Source organism: Lagenorhynchus albirostris, chromosome 2 (genome assembly GCF_949774975.1).
Source record: "Lagenorhynchus albirostris chromosome 2, mLagAlb1.1, whole genome shotgun sequence".
In the NCBI taxonomy this organism is placed as follows: domain Eukaryota; kingdom Metazoa; phylum Chordata; class Mammalia; order Artiodactyla; family Delphinidae; genus Lagenorhynchus; species Lagenorhynchus albirostris.
In genome coordinates, this window is record NC_083096.1 from 4,699,954 (window position 1) to 4,721,301 (window position 21,348).

The following is a 21,348-nucleotide window of genomic DNA, read 5'->3' on the forward strand; positions in this document are numbered from 1 at the left end:
TTAAATTAATGAGGGAAATGTATTATTCCTTTTATTTGCCAAGTAAAACACCTATCTAATCGTTAAGTACAGTATACGTATTTTTGGTAACATCATGCTGTACTGCTTTGAATCTAGGCTTTTTCATTGGCATTAGATTAAGCTAATATTGAGTACAGAGCTCTCATCACCTGACTGATACACATAGAACCAAAATCCTCAAAATGCGTATTTCTACAATACAGTTCTTTTTACAGTCGAATGTATTTGCTTCGTGGCAGTTATTTAAATCTTTCAACAATAAAAATTCATTCATAATTTTTTTTTTTTTGTGGTATGTGGGCCTCTCACTGTTGTGGCCTCTCCCGTTGCGGAGCACAGGCTCCGGATGCGCAGGCTCAGCGGCCATGGCTCACGGGCCCAGCCGCTCCGCAGCATGTGGGATCTTCCTGGACTGGGGCACGAACCCGCGTCCCCTGCATCGGCAGGCGGACTCTCAACCACTGTGCCACCAGGGAAGCCCCATTCTTAATTTTTGATAGTGAAAAATAACTTGATCAGAGTTAACAATCTAAACACTGTTAGTGTCAGAATTCACAGACTTGGTGTTTTCCTTAAATTAAGGAAGAAGGATGAAAGAGAAATTTACTTCTAATTGAAATAGTACATAAAAGTAAAACCAAGAGAAAAATCCTGCAGTGGTCTCAATTATTCTGATAGTTATTCCTTGGCTCTAAGTTTAAAATAGAGTCTCCAAGCTTAAAAAACTTTAGAAAGTAAGACGATGTTTAAAGAGGCTGTATGTGTAATTTACGGTATAATTGTAGTTCTACCTTTTAATAAAATGCATCCCAATCTAAAAACCCTGTTAGTGTAGCTGTGTTTCCTTGGAAACTTAGAGCATCTCGCAGTACCCCTGTGGGTGTGCCGTGGTGCCTTGAGCAGCTCGGGTGCAGTTTGGGAATCCCCGTTGTGCGCTGTGCAACCTGCTTGTCACTAAGTAGCTCAGTGAATATTTCTTTTGAGAAAAAAAAAAAGTTTATTTTTCCCCCATGTAAAGCACAAATAGATTGAATACATGGTATTAATGAATTCTCATTTGTTTTGGGAGATAATATTCAAAATTAAGTAACCATCTTTTTAGGAATCAGTGGCCATTGTGAAAAATTAGATTAAAATTGATAAGTAAAGCCCCCTTTTTACAAAAGGATTCTGAAAGTGTTATTCAAATGAATAAATTTATGCATATTTGAAAACTGTCCTTATGTAATATCGTGTATATTTTTCCTGAGAACTTTGGTAGAACTGTAATTCTTATCTAATTAAAATTGCTGTGAGGAGTCTTAAGAAAGAAAAGATGATGCTTCACTCAAGCTTCTTTGTAATTAATTACGGGTGTTGTGGCCAGTGGAAAATGGATGGGTTTGAATTCTGACTTCTCTAAGTAGTCTAAGGCTAAGCTAAGCATGGGTGACCTTTGCCCTGCCCGTGGTTAGTCTAGGAGTGGCCGCCACCTTCTGGCTGATCAGCTGCCACGGGAAAGTCAGCTGGTGGGCCTGCTGGGAAAGGTTTCCCCGCTGATAGAAAGAGCCTCCCAGGAAGCTTTCGCTGGATACAGCGGTATCTTCATGTGGTCAGCTGAACTCTGGCAGCTCGTTTTGTGACCACGAGTGGATGTGCCTGAGGACAAAGCCACAAACTCCGGACAGCAGAGCAGAAGGATGGAGGACTCCTGAGTCCTTGAGGAGGGCGCTGAATCAGTCCCCGAAAAAGTCCACCGTGTCACTTCTGGCAGTGAGAGGGTAACTACCGCTTGTGTACAGTAGGCGCCCTTATCTTATTCCTTAGTTACAGGTGCCAGTCAAACCAAGTTAAACACTCAAGACCCTTACTGTAGGCAATCCAGTGTGTTGTGAAAAACCCTCCCAAGTGATTATCTTATACCGTCTTATCTTCCGTCTAATTCTTTCTGCCCTTTGAGAACCCCTGGAGAAGGACGGTTATGAAGTTGAACAAACAGAATTTGAGGAATGATTGATTGCATATGGGGGTCAGGGAAAGGGAGAGGTCTAGGCAACTACCATGTGCTTGTTTGGGTAACGGGGTGGGCAGTGCTGCCGTTCTGGGTGATAAGGACTATAAAACTGAAAGAGTGACTTCAGTTTTGTTCATTCTGCATTGGAGGTGTCTGGGGAATGTTCAGAGATTGATACTAGAAAGTAGTGAGAAGTATAATCCTGGAGTTCACAGAAGTATCTGAACTATAGGACTAAGAAATTTGGTAGTTGTAGTTGAATCCGTGGGTGTAGGTGAGATTGCCTAGGCAGGTATAATTTACTGAGTGTGGCGGAGAGGACTGGTTGGAACCTCAGCATTTCAGTGGAGGGCAGGGGAAGGAGCCATTGAGGACAAGGAAAACAAGTACTGATCCCAACGATGGTGCATCTCCTTGCCTCTTAGATTTTTTTCAGAGAAATTCTAAGACCTTTGTAGTTACTGAACTCTAATCAGGAGGTAAACTTTACATATTTCAGCTTTTTTTTTTAAAGTAGATTCTTAAATGCTCCTTTCCTCTTTTATTTGATCAATTTATAATGCTCAAAGGTAACCTCATGGATAGTCAATATGCCACTCTTAACATGAGCAGTTTCTTCTCTCTTACATGATCAATTTGATCATAATGCTTATTAGTACAGATACAGGATATAGTACCAAAAAACCACAGTGTATAAATTCGCATTAATCCTTGTTTTCAGTCATTTATATATTTCCCAGTCAGTTTATTTATATAGTAGTAGACTTGTTTTTAGGGCATATGCAGATATATGTGTTATTGCCTCTTGTATTTTGCTATTCATAATTTTATATTCTATTAATATATCATTCTTTTTGTTATTTCTGTTTTTAACATTTGACATGTTAGTCAATGTGTTCTTTTTATGAAAAGAAATCTTTTAGAGAATTAAGAGGATTTTGAGAACCCAGATAATTTTTCTTGCCTGAGGAAGTTAGGTATTTCATAAAAACAAAAGCCGGTAGGAATAGAGAAACATAACTTTTGAAGAGTATTGTCTTAAACCTTTCACATAATCTACGGATGCCAATCCAGAAATGTGTGTGTGTATGTGTCATATCAAGAACACAGTGCGGTGGAAATACCAGAGTTTATGAGCACTTCTAATCAATATAAAAGTACAGTTTTCAATTAACATCATTGTTAAAAGGATCCAAAAAACTATTTGCGTGTATTTTATTCCTCCCTCCAACTCTCTTCCCTCCCTCCCTCCCTCCCTCTCTCTCTCTCTCTCTCTCTCTCTCTCTCTCTCTCTCTCTCTGTCTCTCTCTCTTTTCTTTTTCAACCTCAGTTTGAATAGCACCTGTAATTAAGGAAGAAAACCGAGCCCTGGGAGCTAGGTAGGACTTGCAGCCATTGATCTGTGTAAGCCCAGCTTATACTGTCAGGGGAGGAACAGTCAACTGCTGAGCTGCTTTGTCACTGACATAAGCTGAGAGAGGATTTTTTTGTCTATACTGTTTATACACTAGTCTATAGACCTGCTGGCTGGTTGAATTTTAAAGAGTGCGGAGGTTTAAAGACTTGTCCCCTGAGGGATGCTTCTGCCAGTTGGGGAGCGAGCCGTGGCTGTTTTGCAGAAGTGTGTGCATGTGTGTTGCTTCTGGAAGGAGGGAGGGGGAGGGTGTGAACGATTGAGCAACTAACTGGGAAACATTCTTCTTTATTTGAGTCTTAAAATCAATGTGAAATATATTATTAATTCAGGTATATTTGGAAGCAGACAATGGATTTTGAATATCTATCTTTATTGTTACAGAAATGATATGAACAGCTTTGCAGGGGGAGTATCTGAATAGCGTTCATGTGTGTTGTAAATATGGGAAATGGCTTCACTTTTTGCAGCACAAGATAAGGATTAGCAGTGGTCAGATGAATTGTTCTCTTTTGTAATGTCCTGTTTTCAGTTTAAGTAATTTGAATTATTTCAAGCTTAGCAGCTCTTTTAGTTCCATTTATTGATAATAAAACATTGTCAGTAGTAAAACAGTTGGCTTTTTCTAAATACGGGGTTTGCGCTCGTACTTACAAATGTATGTTCATAAGCAAACCTGGGTACCCTGTCCTAAAGATAGAAGATAGCGTTTTTACATACGCTTTTCTTTCAGCTTCAGGGACTTAAGGCTCTTGAAGCTTTCTTAGGTTTTGGCATTGGAATTTTACAATGGTTTATTTTTACTTGATACTTTATACCAGTTTACATTTTAAAAGAATGGGAGAAATTCTGCTTAAAACACTCAATCCTATGACTGTGTATAGGGCTTAATATTCATATACTGATGATTTCTCTGAATGTAAGTTTTATTGGTAGAGAAGTAGTGATAGGGCATTTCTGGCTGGGGAGTGGCTACTGCATGAAGATATTTGCTCTTTACTCTTTTAATATGAAGCCTCTTCATCAATCTCTGCTTTCTCTTGTAAAATCGCCTGGCTTTAAACTTGTGTGATGGTGTCTTCAATTCTGACTCTATGACAGGAGTTAATTTTAAGTTGTTTTTCATATTTAACAAAATAGATCTTTTTCTATGTTTTTGCCAAATATCTGACAATTATCTGCATTTTGTTTTACTTGTTAACGTATATGATTTCTAAAAGCTTTTAAAATTATTTTATAATAACTGTAAAATCACTGCAGTTTCAAGTCAGTAAGATTATTTTCTATGCTTAATTAAAACATTGATTTTCATATTAGGAAATTCTTAAATAAAAGTGCACAGAGTAGAAGCTATGTAGTTTTACATTAAAGGCTTATTTTTAGATACACATTTCTTTAAGAGTGTTACTTGGGATTAAACTTAGTGTTACTGGTGTTGAATTTACCAAGAGTTCAACATATAAATGTGTTTCTTTAGCTATAGAAAATACTTTTTTTTGAACCATTTTACTCTGGGGCACGTAGAGTTGTTATACCTCTCAGTAATTCATTGCTGCCAACTTCATTCCCTTTTCTCTGCCTGCATTTTAATTGAAACAACATTTATATTTCTGAGCCAGGATCTGTCAGAAGTCCCTGTGGCTACTCTGTGGTACAAGCAGCAGCAGACGCAGCTTACCCATATGGTGCGGTGCTTCTTGTAAAATCCATATGGCCTTGTTGAAGGGAGTCCCAGCGGGGATGTGAGGGGTGTTAATACCCTTCAGGCCAGGCCTTTCCCTCCTGGGGCTTCCGTGGCATTGTCAGTGCAATCTGCCAAAGCACACACTTAATTCCTTTTTAATAATCAATTATTTTAGTCCAGGAACCTCTGTTATTTTTCTTAAGAAAAAGACAAACTTTTTTTTCCTAAAAAATGTCTCCAAAAAAGTTTTAACTGCATCTTTAAAAATATTCTAAAGCTTTTTTTTTTTTTTTGCATTTGCAGGAAGTACTACAGACTGTGCCAAAGTTCTGTTTCCCCTTTGACGTTGAAAGGTACAGTATAAGTCATCATTTAAAATAACCTTAGCCTAATCTCAGTGAGCACTTTAAAATTATTACATGTGTTTTCTTTATAAAATGAAATGTATTTTTCCCCCATTGCCTCTAACAAAAAAGACTAGAGGTTCAAAATTAAATAATATTTGAAATGGAGAAGCCTTCTAAATCATTATATCTTCTGTTTATTCCACTGTGGCCAGTTAGGATTAGTCTTAAGGTTCCATTTCTTCCTTTTGTTCTTCAGGTACACGTTGTAAGCACTAGGAGAAAAAAACATTAATATGTCCTTTATCAGAGCCTTAGAATTGTGTCTTTTAAAATTAGATGTATATATCCTGGTTTCTATCTCACTTCACCCTGATTGAAAAGACCATCTGTGTGATATTGTAAAACTCATGGCTGGTTGTCTCCCAAGAATAGCTTTATAGAAATCGTGCAATATTATGGAAGGCTGCAGAGAAACCCTCTTACCTAGCAGTTTTGAAAATCTCATTATGTTTGTATTTTACTGAACAAATGCTGGATGAATAGAGTATTACCTGTGTGTAACTGGAATGTCACAGAATATATAGCCCTTTGAGCATAATAACAGATCATTTATTGTTTTTCATGTGATTTTCATACCCTATTATCAGTTTTCTTTAAGGGTATGCTGTGAGGTGGTATTAAAAGAAAATTTATTTTAGGAAAATATTTTGCTAAAAGTAGAGATTAGTAAAAATCTAAAATTTTACAGTGTTAAAGATAAAAAAGCCTTTCGAACGGTGGGCTAATTGATAGTAATAAGTACTGCTGGTGAATGATGCCCCTTGTTTTACCTCTTTTCTGGGGAATCACTTGTGCCTGCTAAAGTTGCAATTTCCAAATTAATAGCAAAGATGAAATAAAGGAAGAAAAGCTATGGAAGTAAATTGTGAACATTGGGCACTAGAGGGCACAGGAGACACTAGAGGTTGTTTGTGAAGTTTGTAAAAGTTAAAAAAACAAAAACAAACCTGTCCCCATAAAACTGTGTTTGTTAAATATTCAGCATTCGAACTGCAGTATTGCCTGACAATTGAAAATGATTTGTAGTATTGGTGCAGTAGGGGTAAGTAGCTTGTTTCCTCATACATAATTCTTGTGGCTATTTCAAAGCCAAACTTTAGGTGTCCTGGAAACTTTATTTTGGGACAAGGAAGCAGATGTTCAGTTATTGTTGTCTAATGGCAAAGTTATGGCCAGTAACAGGAAATATATTTGTATATTTTAAATAATAGTAAAGGTTCAGCGTAATGATTTATACTGCACCTTACATGGCAGTGTGACACATATGATGATACTTAGTTCATGTTAGCTCAGATTCTTTGTAAATTTGGAAATTTATTACCAGGATACAGGTAGCTCTAGAAGAGAATGCTAAAAAAATTGCCAATAGTAATTTGTATGGTACTTTATTGGGTGAGAATGTCAACAGAAGAAGCAATTAAACAGAGTTGGTGGTGGCTGCCAGTAGGCTGTGCAGCAACATGCTTTGCTGTGTGAGAAGCCTTAGAGTCACCTGGAGGAGAGGCTGGGGAGGGGCGGACCGTCATATGACCAGCTTCTCACCTCCCCGGTTCCATTAGTAGTACGTTTGGAATTTATGAAATATTTGATAAGTACTTTCAAGCATGTGAAAACTTACGGTAAGATACCTTATGATTCCCTAGTAAGGGATTAGAATATGCTGAATTGCTCAGTCCATAAGGCATTTCAACCTATTTTGGTACTTGCTTCATGATTTAGTTTGCACATTTCACGCTCATTTTAGTTTTTAAAACGTCATTCTGTCTTTGAGAACCAACTGATTGGAAAGGTGAAAACAATGCCACACATACATCTATTCTTGCATTTGCTTTTCTCTAAGAAAATTCTCACACAAGGCTTAAAGTGTTATAATACTACTGTATTTTAGAGTGTCTCAGAATCAAGTCGGACAGCACTTTGCCTTTGTACTGACAGACATTGAAAGTAAACAGAGGTTTGGATTCTGCCGACTCACATCGGGAGGGAAAATCTGCTTATGCATCCTCAGGTAAGTATTTGTAGTAAAAAATAAAATTGGAGGCACGATAGATTAACGGTGTCTTTCTTTTGTACTTTGCTGTGCTTGGGATGCTTAAAAATATGCTTATATATATTTTTAATTGTTTTATTTAAATCCAACTAAGTTGAAAAATAATTTTATTTACTCTCTATATATGGCATCAATTTGGTTTAAAGATATACCAGTAACAGTAGAATTTTGCTTCAAAGAATTGGCTCCTTCTTTTTTTTTTAATCTATTGAAGTATAGTAGATTTACAATATTGTGTTAGAATTGGCCCTTTTAAAGATTAGTTTTTGTGGGTTTATTTTTGAAAAATTAAGATATGAGGTCAGATAATATATGCTTCACATATTAAGTAGGATGCAAAAAATTCAGTTAACTTAATATGTGTTCTATTGCTGACCCAGAACTTGGATTTTTGAAAGTGAATTGTTGGTTGAAGGTAAAGGTTGCAAGCTGGTGATTCTGGGCAGAAGTGTTTAGAGGTGTTTTATTTGGCCTCATGGTGTTTAAAAAACTTTGGAAGGTGTTTCTAACCTTATAAATTTTAGTGAAATTTTGCATGAAGTTCACGTTTTTTGTTCCTTTTGCTAGCGCTGGTCTTGCTGTCCCAGCAACACTGAGCTGGTGCTGAGCAGCAGGTGTCTCCTTGTGTCAGGAGTCTGCTTGTTTCACAAGCCCTGCCTGTCCGCCTCCATCACTTACCTGGTTGGCCTGGACTCACTCGGTAGACAGTTGAGAGCGCATCTCTCTGTCTGTGGACCTTGGGTTTGAGTTGCTAGTGCTGAGGAGGACGGTCCGGAAGGTTATCTTCCCTTTAATATGTCCTGATGACTCAGAAATGTAGGTGTGTTCTATACAAATTGGACTCTATACTGTGATTACAATACGGATATTGGTCAAGCTAGATTCTATAGAAATGTTTATAGTAAAAGAAATAACATTAAATTTAATGTTCATTTGCTTTTTAGCTACATTCCTCTCAATCTTTGAGGGTTAAGTTATAAATTCTACTCAGAATATCTTTTCATTAAAAAGTCAAATTTACAGAAAAGTTTCGAGAATAGTACCATGAGCTCTTGTCTACACATCCCCTAGATTCACAGTTGTTAGCCTGCTTCTGTCTCTCCCCACCTCCCCCCACTCTCTCAGTGTACACACGTACACACACACACACACGCACGCATGCGCACGCATGTGCGCACGCACACACACGCACACACAAATTCTGTACGTCTCTGTTGTAGTATTGTTTTTGCTGACCCATTTGAGAGTAAGTTACAGACATCATTCTTAGGTAGTATTTGAATCTATTTTACATAAATTAATTATGATATCCATAATTAAAGAGTCTAAATCTTTCTCTTTGTTTTGAACTCTTAAATACTTTGAATACAATGAACCTATTAATAATTAGCACGTTTTTAAATTTTCACAATAGTCCCTGTGAATGGGCTTGTAGAATAAACATTCTTAGCCATTTCTGTTTCAATTTAGGAAAGCCATTGTTAACCTCGAAATATTTACACAAAATATGAACTATAGCTATTTGTTAAATGATTGAAGGGTTAGTATCGTGTCTGTATCTCCAAACCAGTTGTCATTAATTTGTAGGAAGCAGATTCTAGAGCAGTTACCGTATCAGGTTACTTTTATGTAGTTCTCAAACCCGTCTGGGTGGAAGGAGACTTGAATGTTGTCGTTCTACATTAAGAACAGTCTCACCCGCAGAAAATATGGTTCAATTATATCAGTGTAATAAAAACCAAAAAAATCGTCTATGCCAATAAAGAAAACCTTTCACAGTAAGCATTATTGGTTATTTAGTCTTTTTAAAAAGAGTAAATGTTCCTTTTGTTATTTGACGGTGCTTTCCAGTAGATAAGAAATAGTAGGTATCAAAGCTTTATGAAAAACTGTGGAGGAGAGTGAGAATCTTAAATTGAGAAAATTCTATCCTACAGCTTATTTTTTCCTAGAAAATTAAAAGACTGCCATCTCATAGATGTTAATGGCATGTCTCAGTCACTGTCCTGGAAAGTAGTATGCAACGGTGTTCTTTGAGAATAGCCAATTTAGACACTAGCCAGTAAATTAGAGAACAGAGAATTAAAATATAATCAAATTCAGCGGTTTATTTAGAAAGTTGTGATGGGTAGGTAAATACCTATTTTAAGGTGTAATCGGTGTATGTCTGTGAAAATAATTTTGGCAAATCTCGGTGAATGCTGTAGTGAGAGGAATAATGGTGTTTTGGGTTCTGGTTTGTCCACGGACTACACTGAGTCTTCACCACTTTCGATTGAACTTCATACGTGTTGAAAGGAAGGATGGGACTCTAAACGTGCTAGAAGAGATTGTTGTTGATTTTTAAAAACTACTGTAACTGTGAGAGCCTTTGAATCCTGACATTGAATCCTGAAGCCAAAAACGTTGGCATCCTTTGACTACATAATGACGAAAACTTCTGTTTGGTGACAAATATTGTAAGGAAATTGAATATTCCAATAATAAGCTGGTAGGACTATATTTACAACCACTGTGACAGAGAGTTAATCACCATAGAGTATAATAAGAGAGAGAAACAACCCAATAGAAAAATACGTAAAACATCTGAACGGCATATTCACAGAGGAAATGTGAATAGCGTATATATACATATATGTGTGTGTGTGTGTATACACACACACACACACACACACACACACATCACCTGTGAATGATGCTCAGCCTTACTAAAGGTAAAAGAAACGAGCACATTACGATGGGCAGAAATGAAAAACTAAAAATAAAAAGCATGAGGGGAAATAGATATTTCATGTGCTGCTTGTAGGACTGTAAAATGACATGACTTTTTGAAGGGGGATTTAAAAATATCTATCAGATTTTTAAAGTCTCCTTCTCCTTGACTCAGTTAATTCCAGTTCTTGAAATTTAAATCTCAGGAATATTCCCAGTGGTGAGTAGTAAAGTGTGAGCGAAGTTATTTATTATGACATGGTTTATAAGAGCAAAACCACTGGATGTAGATGTCTCTCAGGAGGAACTGATTAGGTGCTTTAGGGCCCATTCCCCAGGCTCCACTCTGTGCCCCCTCCCTGCCGGAATGCTATCTGTGCTGTTCACTGATGCGTTGTATTCCCAGTGCCTACAAGAGTAAACTCTTAATAGATATTTGTTGAATAAATACGTTAATGAATTAATGACTAGTACAATGGAATATTATTTATCTGTTAGGAAAAATTATACACACAGATACTGACTTGGAGAAATGTTTATGATATATTGTGAAATGATGAAAAGTTTCAAGGTAATATTTATAGTGTGTTCTTACGTTTGTAAAGAACAAGTTATATGTATATATAAATGTATATTTTAAGGAGTAGTCAATAACAGATTTATATATTAATATATGATTGTATATACTTATAAAAGGATAGATCTCTAATTCTTTGACTTTGTACACTTCAGCATTCATCTACTTTTTGCAGTGAGCAAAAGTAATTTTAATCAGTTTTTCCTGCACTAAAATTCTGAGATGTCAGGACTATATAAAGAGCATATTAAAAATGTGTGGGAATTTACCCAGATCATCTTTTGTCAGGTAAGACAACCAGGACAGGAAATGGTCCTACAAGTGTGTTTTCGTGGAGATACTCCAAAGGCAGCAGCTGGTCATTGTTGACTAGCAGAATTAAGAATGGGAAGGGAACAGGCATTTCATTCTACACGCTTGAAATTTGGAATCACAGTGCAAAAGAATGATCTTTGGAAGACAAAAAAATATTACTTGTGAGGTGACCTTCCCATCACCATCTTAGAGCCAGATGTTAGTGTTTTTCTGTAATTTCAACACAGAATGTTCAACGTGGTGGAAATGCTTTGTGAGAGGACAGGAGAAATGTGACTACACCTACAATTTATTTTCTATTATTTTTTCTCTTCCAACAACACTCAATTTCATCGTATCCTTAAGATGTAGTAGGAGAAAGTTTGTTTAGCTTCATATAAAACCAAGACTTAGAATTTAGTCATTTTTGAAGGGTTGTGGGAAGGGAAGGTAGAAGTAGCAAACGAATTATTCATGGGATTGGTTGGGGCAATCAGGTCTCTTCCTTTAAAGGCCAATTTCTTGAATTCCAGACTCTGCTGCTTCCAGGGGTTCTGTGAGAGAAGGCCACCTCTGCTAGTGTTCTGAGTGTTCACTGGTGGCTGCCAGGGCTTTAGAGTAATGTTTGCATTCAGTGTTTTGGGAATGTCCTGGTCCTCTTAGAATTCAGCCTTAATTCTAAGTCCTAAATTCTAAGACTTCTTAGAATTAAGCATTAATAGGGCTAAAATTTATTGAGAAAAATGACAAAATACTTGAATAAGCAAGACACAGAAATATATGTCTTTAACCATGCTTTTCTGTTAACAAAAGTAATATATTTTACTATAGAAAAATTGGAAGAAAATAAAGAAAAAGAAAGTAAAGGCACTTATATTTGTAAAACATAATCATTGCTTAAATTTTGGTATTCATTCTAGACTTATTTCCATGTCTTGTTAAGACACATTTATAAATCTTTCTATTGGATAGCAAACTAAATATTTAACTGTAGTGTTTATTCACAGTTGGTAAAGTGAATGAATATATATAGAAGCAGTTAATAAATTGAAAAAGCTTCTATGGCTTTCATATTATCCACTGTAAGTGCTGAGAATTTTTGTACATGCTTAATCTGACAATTGGTCATTTCACTTCTTTTTCTTAAAAGTTGAGATTTAGCATAAAGATGATTTCCTTTCTGACTATAGTTTTTAAAACTAGTTACTTATTTCTTTACCTGGAGTATATTATGACTTTCAAATATGAAAAAATTTTAGCATCTTTTTCTTGAAGCTGTCTTTTGTGAAAAATTAGTGCATTTATATTGAAACACACTACATTTTTAGTTATTGTTGCGAGATAATACTGGATTGATTATTCAGAGGTCATTTTTAGTATCAGTGATTTAAGATTCTTAAATCTTAAATCACTGTTGTCTTTATATCCTGTTGTCTTTATATCCTGTTAAACACTAAATTTTTTTTATTGTGATCAACTATATCTTCATCAAAAAACTCTTCATTTAAAAAAAAACTCTTCATTTATTTTACCTTATAATGTTTGAGTTTGTGTTTTAATGATCTAAATTTTAAAAGAAAAGTATAAATATCTCTTGAGTTTTTGTTGACATCGAACAGTTTTAAATATTTTAGGTCCCTAAAGAGTAGTCATAATGAAAATGGGATACATTTAAGGATGTTTAAGATTTTTTAATACAAAGTAAAATTAAATACAAATTGGTAGTAAATTTTCATTAGAAAAGCAAAAAATAACTCTGAGTGTTGGATTTCTTGAATAACAAAGACTTTCAGGTTAGCGATGACAATGATAATACTAATAATAACACATAAATTAATAACAACATCATTTAGTGTTTGTTTACTATAAACCAAGCATTTTGCTAAGTGATTTATATACATTATTAATAAAAACTACTCTATGCCTTAGAGTTATGAGCTAGAAAATTTTCACATAAAGCTTTAAAGCTACTTTTCATCCTGGATGATGCCATTATATAAGACTTGAAAGTAATTTAGATTTACCTTAGAGTTCTAAGCTAGAAAATTTGCACACAATGCTCTCAAAACCATGGGTTCTTCTTCGACTGGATTTATGCTGTTATAAGTTTTGAAAGTAAGTGTATTTAATTTGTATTTGTTTCATTCTCTCTGTAGAAGAAATATTACAATTCAGGTTTATTTAATATAAAAGTCAATATTTAATTTTGAATTTTTGTATGCTTTAGCCTTTTCTATGGCATGTCTCTCCTACTTTAACAAGATTTCAAAAATACCCTGAGGGCTTCCCTGGTGGCACAGTGGTTGAGAGTCTGCCTGCCGATGCAGGGGACACAGGGGACACGGGTTCGTGCCCCGGTCCGGGAAGATCCCACGTGTCGCGGAGCGGCTGGGCCCGGGAGCCATGGCCGCTGAGCTTGCGCGTCCAGAGCCTGTGCTCCGCAACGGGAGAGGCCACAACAGTGAGAGGCCCGCATACCGCAAAACAAAACAAAACAAACAAACCCTGAGATATTACTAATTTAAATCATGCCATTGTTTGTATTTAGAATTGCTTTCGTATAATAGCAAAAATGCAAGAAGTAACTTTTCCCCTAATTTGATTAACATAATTTTACAACTATAAAGTTGTCGCCAAGGGTTCAAAATTAAATACTTTCATAAGGGAGACAGTTTGATGTTTGGGGCCTTTGTAGTCCTCCCTGCCCACATCCCCTGTAACTCATACCAAACTTGAGGCTTTCACACTCTTCCTTGAAGCAAGTCCCTTAGAAGCAGAATGTTTCAATTTTACACATTTTGTGTCAATTTTCCAGGCAGAAAAACAGCCTCTAGACATTAGACATTTTTCTACGGAAAGGCAGTTTCCTTCGTTTTATTTGATTACTCTAAGTTAGGTTCCTGCTGACCACTTAGACTGTTAGTGGTTACCTGACTGTTTGACAAAAAACATTTCCTTTCCTTTATTTAACCTTTGACTTTTGGATGTAAAAGTTTTATCAGCTCGATAGTGGAAGCCAAGTGTGAGGGAAGTCTCGCATGGCTTTACATATACATCTGTCCTTTGCCTTATGTCTTTATGAAAAATTAAGGAAATAATCTTAGGAGATGCTTTGACTTTCGTTTTAAAATAATTGGCCTTCATGTATTTGTTTTACATTTATGTATGTTTACAAGACTATGAGAGTCCCAGGAATCCTTTGTTAAAGAACTACATTTTCAGTTTTATAAAATTCAAGTAAAGTATCTTATTTAGTCATTATATGTTGAATACATTTTTAAAAACTTTCTGGGATTTTTGTGTTTGGTTGTACAAAAACAGATTGGGACTGTAAAATTTAGTGAAAACTATTTTAACTTAACGACCATCAGCTTAGGAGCTTATACATTAGTTCAAAATTAATTGCTTTGAACTTATGTTGTTTGAAAACTATCTAAGAAACCACAAAAATAAAAACATGAGAATAACATTTCTTACCTGAGCAAGATAAGCTTGTATAATTTATAATATTTATTTTATATCTATGTGTGTATGTATTTTTTTGGCACACATTTTATCTTTGAAGTGTGCAATGGAATCTTGTTAAAATATTTGAATTATTGACTACTTTGTGTACCCTGGACCATTTTCTTGTCGTATAAAAAAGTAAGCAGGACTTCCTGTTGAATAGTTGTACCATACCAGGGGTTGTGAATTCAGGGACAAGATAAGGGCCTAAAATGAGATAAGCAGGTTTGGCTGACAGTAGGAAATCGGGGTGATCCAAATAAATAGCACATGCCCCATCCAAAGACAGAAGCTGTTACCCAGCTTTAGGTATTTGTTGCAAAGTTAAAATAAAAAAAAGTGTAGCCAGTATTGCCAGTTCGTTTGATTTTTAAGAGAAGAAATCTAGATTTTTAAGTGAATTATCTGATTTAGAAGTTGGCCACTTACTCAGTTCAACAACAACAATGGTGCGTTGCCCAAACAGAATATGACTGTGGGCTGGGTATGTCTGCATGTAGCCAGTTTGCACCCTCCGCTCTGGATGCTGTTGTTTATTTGCAACGGAAAATGTCCCTGTTTCCTTGACATCCTAAGAGCGTGACTAGGTTACAGAGTAGTGCCACTTGGATACAAGTGATGTTTTCATTAAAAAAAACATGAATGATATGTACTCTTAAAAAGGAGCTAGTTATCACCAAGAACCAGTACATGTTCACGAAGCACATTGTGTGTAACTAAACTCAGTTCTTTATGGTGATGGTACTTATTGGTGTATCAGGCAGTGCTGTTGTAGAAATTTGAAAGAGTCTGTCCCATTATCTCTCATGAACACATTATATATAGAGAAAAATGTTGGCTAGACAATAGATAATGCAGTTATGAGTCTTCTTATTGATCGAAATTTACTTAGATGTTGATAGATTTATGTTGTTTGGGCAGAGATCTTGTACCATGTTGCAGGCCATATCCTTTTCAAAATTTTTATCCACAGTGAGGAACGTATAAGCAGTACTAAAATCTATAATTGGAAGGAATTACCAATCTGTGAAATGAAAGAGTCAAACAGATGTTTATCTGCTGGGAAATTTGCCCATATGAATAAAATATAATTTAAGAGGCAGAAAGGAAGGTAATGCTCTGAACATTAGTTAAACAAATTTTAGAAGATAGAATTTACTTTAGTGTATAGAAATTATAAGTAGGCTGATTTAAGATTAAACTAGAATGAATGAATTTTGTTCACATTTTATGCAGCTTCCTGAAAACCTCTGGTCATTGGACAATGTTTATTCAAAGGCTGGGTATTATAGAAGTACATGCTTGTATTGGGTGATTGGTAGACCCCTGAGCATGTATTATTGCTCAGTCAGAGTTCTAATCTCAGGCTTGCCATTTGGTAGCTTTGTGACCCTGGATAAGTTGTTTTACCTTAGTTTAGTCAAATATACATCATAGTATTATTATAAGAATTAAATGAGAGAACACGTATAAAGTACCTAGCGTATTTTCATTCCTATAGTTAGTGCCTAAGAAGTTTTATTCTCTGTACTTCCAGTTATTTTAATGTGTGGAATCTCTGATTCTTAGATTCTGCTCTCTACTCCCTAGATGGGCATAGACCTGACTAGTAAGTCTTACTGTCCAAACAGAAATAACTAAGCATGATGGAGCCTTAGAGATCACTGTGAGAAATATCTCATAGGTGTAAGCCTTGTTGTAATAGTTAAAAAATTATATTAGTCTGATTTATAGCAGTGATCTATATATAATAGAGTCAAGAGTTGAATGAACATGAGAACAAAATCCAGCATCCCTGTATAAAGAACAAACGTAGCCTGGTATCAGGATGCAATGCAGTTGAAAGTATTCTTGGAGATAATAAAAAATAATAGTAATTGTAAAACGATACCAAAATACCTAGCATTGTTAAATTTTGAAAAGTAAACTGTTAATCAATTATTAATTCAGTTTGTTTCATTTTCAAAAACAGGTCCAAAATCTTACAAATAAATTGTGTTTTTTTTGGTATAAACTAGCTTTTTAATGAAAAATTGGATTCCAGTTTGTTTTAATAATTTGAAAAGAAATTGGAAGGGGAAGATAATCGATGAAAAGTAATAACGTAAAGATGAGAAAACCAGAACATTTGGTCTAGAAAAAAGAGAATCTCTCACTTTGCAATAACTTATAATTATGAGATATTTATTACATAACTTATTTTTATAGTGAACCAGGAAGGAAGTTTAAACAAGGTTCCACATTATTTGAGTAAGGTGAAAATGACAGTATAAGGATTAACAGGTAGACATGCAAACCACCTAAAGTCAATAAATCTTGCTTTATCTTAAGATTCTTGAGAGCAGGATAGAAACAGACCTGCATGTTCCTTGAATAGATTAGGTCTCATCTCATCTGAGCATATAGATCTGAATTACATAACACATTGACATTTTCTTGAAATAGCAATTTCTTCAGGCTGTTAAAAGTTGAAATGTGACTATGAAATGACTTCAAATGAAAGAAATTGTACTGTATCCAAGGAACTACAGTGTGTCTTAGCAGGGCATCCTCCATGAAAATTATTTCATTGAGTTATAATGAGTATGGAAAATACGATGTGGTAATTTGCATGATATTGAGTTGATAATCTAAAAACAGTATTAGTAATGTTTAAGGGTTTTTTTTTGTAAGCAAAAGATATGATAGAAAGTAGATTAGCTATCTAAGCACTAGGGTTAGAAGAGTTGAGTAACTTAAACGTGAAAATTGAGATTACCTATACTAACTTCTGATTCTTAGATTTTCCCCAAACAGTCAGAGCTTTGGCACATACTCACCCAGGTTTTTCGAGACTCCCACATGAGGCTGTCAGCTTGTTGCAACCCCCTGTCCCAGAAAATCCTACCCAATGCCCTCATTCCTGTTTCCATCTGGACTGGTTGCTTACCAGGCGTTGGCACATTTATCCTTAGACTTACCTGTTCTTCCCTGGAATTCAGTTTCTTGTCTCTATATCCCCATATTCCTCCTTTCTACTTCACTCTTGCATTTTGTCGCTTCCCAAGAATATTATGGAGAAGGTAAATTTTTGAGTTCTAGAAAGACTGAAACTGCTATTAGTCTATCCCCAAACTTGATTGATAGTTTCTCTGGACAAAGAATTCTAGGTTGCAAGGGATTTAACCTCTGCCTTTTGGAGGCATTATCTTCTGACTTCCCAGAATTGCTGTTGAGACAGAGGTTCAGGGACATTTTGGATTTGATGCCTTCGTATGTTACCTGTTTTGTCTCTTTGGAAATTCTTAGGTGCTTTTCTGTTGCCCCTGTTCTGCAATTTCACTGTGATACTCTGGTTTGGCTCATTTATTTTACAGTTACCCCAGTGGCACTTTCAATGTGGAAACTCATGTCTAAAGTTCCGGGATTTTTCTAGTAATTTTTTTTTTTTTTTGGCGGTACGCGGGCCTCTCACTGTTGTGGCCTCTTCCGTTGCGGAGCACAGGCTCCGGACACGCAGGCTCAGTGGCCATGGCTCACGGGCCCAGCCGCCCCGCGGCATGTGGGATCTTCCCAGACTGGGGCACGAACCCGTGTCCCCTGCATCGGCAGGCGGACTCTCAACCACTGCACCACCAGGGAAGCCCCCTTTCTATTGATTTTAATTTTTTTTACCATTTGTATTTTGAATTTATAAGAACTTGTTCTTATTGTCTAAAAATTTATTTTTTCACTTCTTTCTCCTTTTTTATATTTCATTTTGTTTAAAAGCATCCTGTTCTTCCCATCTTGCCCCTCGGTTCTTCATGACCTTTTTTGTTTTCTTAGATTCCATATATATACGGTATTTGTTTTTCTCTTTCTGACTTACTTCACTCTTTATGACAGACTCTAGGTCCATCCACCTCACTACAGTAACTCAATTACGTTTCTTTTTATGGCTGAGTAATATTCCATTGTATATATGTGCCACATCTTCTTTATCCATTCATCTGTCGATGGACACTTAGGTTGCTTCCATATATACACTACCAAACGTAAAATAGATAGCTAGTGGGAAGCAGCCGCATAGCACAGGGAGATCAGCTCGGTTCTTTGTGACCACCTAGAGGGGTGGGATAGGGAGGGTGGGAGGGAAGGAGATGCAAGAGGGAAGAGATATGTATAACTGATTCACTTTGTTATAAAGCAGAAACTAACACACCATTGTAAAGCAATTATACTCCAATAAAGATGTTAAAAAATAAAAAAAAATAAAATAAATACTAGATTAGAACAATGAAAAAAAAAGCATCCTGTTCTTTATTCAGCTCCTGTGGATATTAATGATAATTTTTGAAACTTTCACCTGGTGTTTGTATTGTCTTTGTTTACTTGGAGTTCCTTTTATGTTTGTATTGATGTCTGTATTTCCTCAAATATCTGGTGGTTGGACCGTTAATTTATATTTAAGATAGAGGCACTAAACTCAATTAGCATCATTGTATGTGCAGTGGTTAGTTTCACAAGAAAATATAGGGCCTTTGAGGTGTTTTTTTCCTTTGAGAAATTCCCAGATCAGTGTCTCAGAAATTCCCAGATCAATTTCTCAGAGAAATTCCCAGATCAGGATCCGGTGGGGGCCAGCCTATTGGCTAATGGTCATTTTCCCTTCTCTTGACACTCAGGTTTTGGTTTTCTCTTTTCTTCAAAGTCAGTTATTCTTTGTTTGCTTACCACCTTTACAGAGCCATTCACCTTTGTTGCTTTCTATTGCATTTGCCTTGTCCTCATTAATTTATACCCTTTTTATTTATTTACAGTCATTTTAGTGGCATTTCCAAAGGGCACAGAGATAAATGGATGTACTACTCAATATGCTAGGTTTAATGAAAAGTTGGTAGATATTTTAAAATATGATAGGTCTCTTATATCATTACTTACTATTTATAATGATCATTTTAAAGAACTCTATAGCATTCTGCTGAGTAAGGATGCTGTCATTTACCTGACTGTTCTTTTGTTATGACTTCAGGCAACTCCTAATTAAAAAGCATCATTCATGGTCACTAATAAATCAGACATTATATGAAAAAATGCAGAAAGAATGCTGTTTTTCTAAGCTCTAGTCATTGATTATGAAATCTGATTTGTGTATCTGTACTCTTGTCAGTATATAATTGTGTAGTAAAAGTATCACACTTTCTTTTAAAAAGTAGTCTGTTGTAGTTATTCTTTGAAGAAAAAAATGAGTATTTGTTAACTGATAATTAACTACACTGGTGTGTGTTGTGATTTACTCTTCTTATATGTGAAAAGTGTACATTTTAATAAACAATTAAAAATTTTGGATAGATTTTAAATATACATACCTTAATTTGTTGAAAAGGAGTACAGATTTTATTTTGTACAATTGATTTTTGGATTTAGTATTTTGCTTTCATAAAATTAATTATATTTGTATCTAGCAAAATGAATCAAAATGATTTTTAAATTATACGTGTTTTTGATACTTAAATGCTATTTATAATATTTACAATTTTTAAAATAGGCTTTCTTGTACTGATATTTATTTTGAAATTTACCATCCTACATAAACATCAGTTTCCAAAGAATTGATTTAATTAATAAGCACATAATTCTATTTTTATATACTTAATTCAGTAATATTTATAAAGAAATGATTATATCTTTGTTTTAAAAGATTTTTAAGATTAGTTTTTATTTGATATTATCTTATTACAGTGGTTAATTTTTATTCTATGAGTGCTTTTGGTGCACTCATACCATGCTTACCACACAGTGGGATTAAGTGATTTTTGATGCTGCTAACATAAAATAGAAGCATGTAATGAATAACCTTTATAATGGAATTTTGGATTCTGATTACTTTATGAAAACTAATAGTATATTATATGTAAAATTTTACTGTAACAGTAAAGAGAACATGGGTATAGTTCTTTTTTGCCCTCCAGGATCAACCTGTTTGAAATAATCTAGATTTGATGTTATTTTGCCATCTTGTTTCTTGATTCTAAATGATACACACACACACACACACACACACACACACACACACACACTTTTAAAGTTTTTTTTTTTTTTTTTTTTTTTTACAGTTACCTGCCATGGTTTGAAGTATATTACAAGCTTCTAAATACTCTGGCAGACTACTTGGCTAAGGAACTGGTAAGTCATGTTTTTTCCCCATTTTTTAAATTGTGGTAAAATACACCTAACATGATATTTACCATTTTAACTGTCTTTAAGTGTACAGTTCTGTACCATTAAATACATTCACATTGTTCTGCAGTGATCAGTACCATCATCTTTACAACCTTTTTACTTCCCAAATTGAATCTCTCTACCCATTAAACAGCAACTTCCCATTCCTCCCTGCCCTTGCCAAGTCCCTGGCAACAACCATCATACTACTGTCTGTCTGTCTGCATGGGACCATGTACCTCATATAAGTAGAATGATACAATATAGATCCTTCTGTGACTGGCATATTTCACTTCATGTTTCAGAGTTCATCCATGTTGTAGTGTATGTCAGAATTTCCTCCCTGTTTGAGGGTGAATAATATTCTGTTATTCACACACCACATTTTGTTTATTCATTCATATTTAGATGAACACTTGTGTTGCTTCCACCTTTCGGCTGTTGTGAACAAAGTGGCTATGAACGTGGGTGTACAAATAACTGTTTGAGTCCGTGTATTCTTTTGA

At 35.3% G+C, this 21,348-nt stretch overlaps 1 protein-coding gene across 3 annotated transcripts in view; it reads left to right on the forward strand.

The window, feature by feature from the left end:
- Nucleotides 1-21,348, forward strand: part of DENND1B (DENN domain containing 1B) — a 260,094-nt gene that overhangs the window by 90,292 nt on the left and 148,454 nt on the right. For 2 of the 3 annotated variants that reach the window (XM_060126905.1, XM_060126890.1), the window contains exons 4-6: nucleotides 5,416-5,465; nucleotides 7,408-7,527; nucleotides 20,737-20,806. In XM_060126905.1, coding sequence (XP_059982888.1) covers nucleotides 5,416-5,465; nucleotides 7,408-7,527; nucleotides 20,737-20,806 — 240 coding nt within the window. The remainder of the gene's footprint in view (nucleotides 1-5,415; nucleotides 5,466-7,407; nucleotides 7,528-20,736; nucleotides 20,807-21,348) is intronic. The other variant, XM_060126894.1, reaches the window with a different exon arrangement.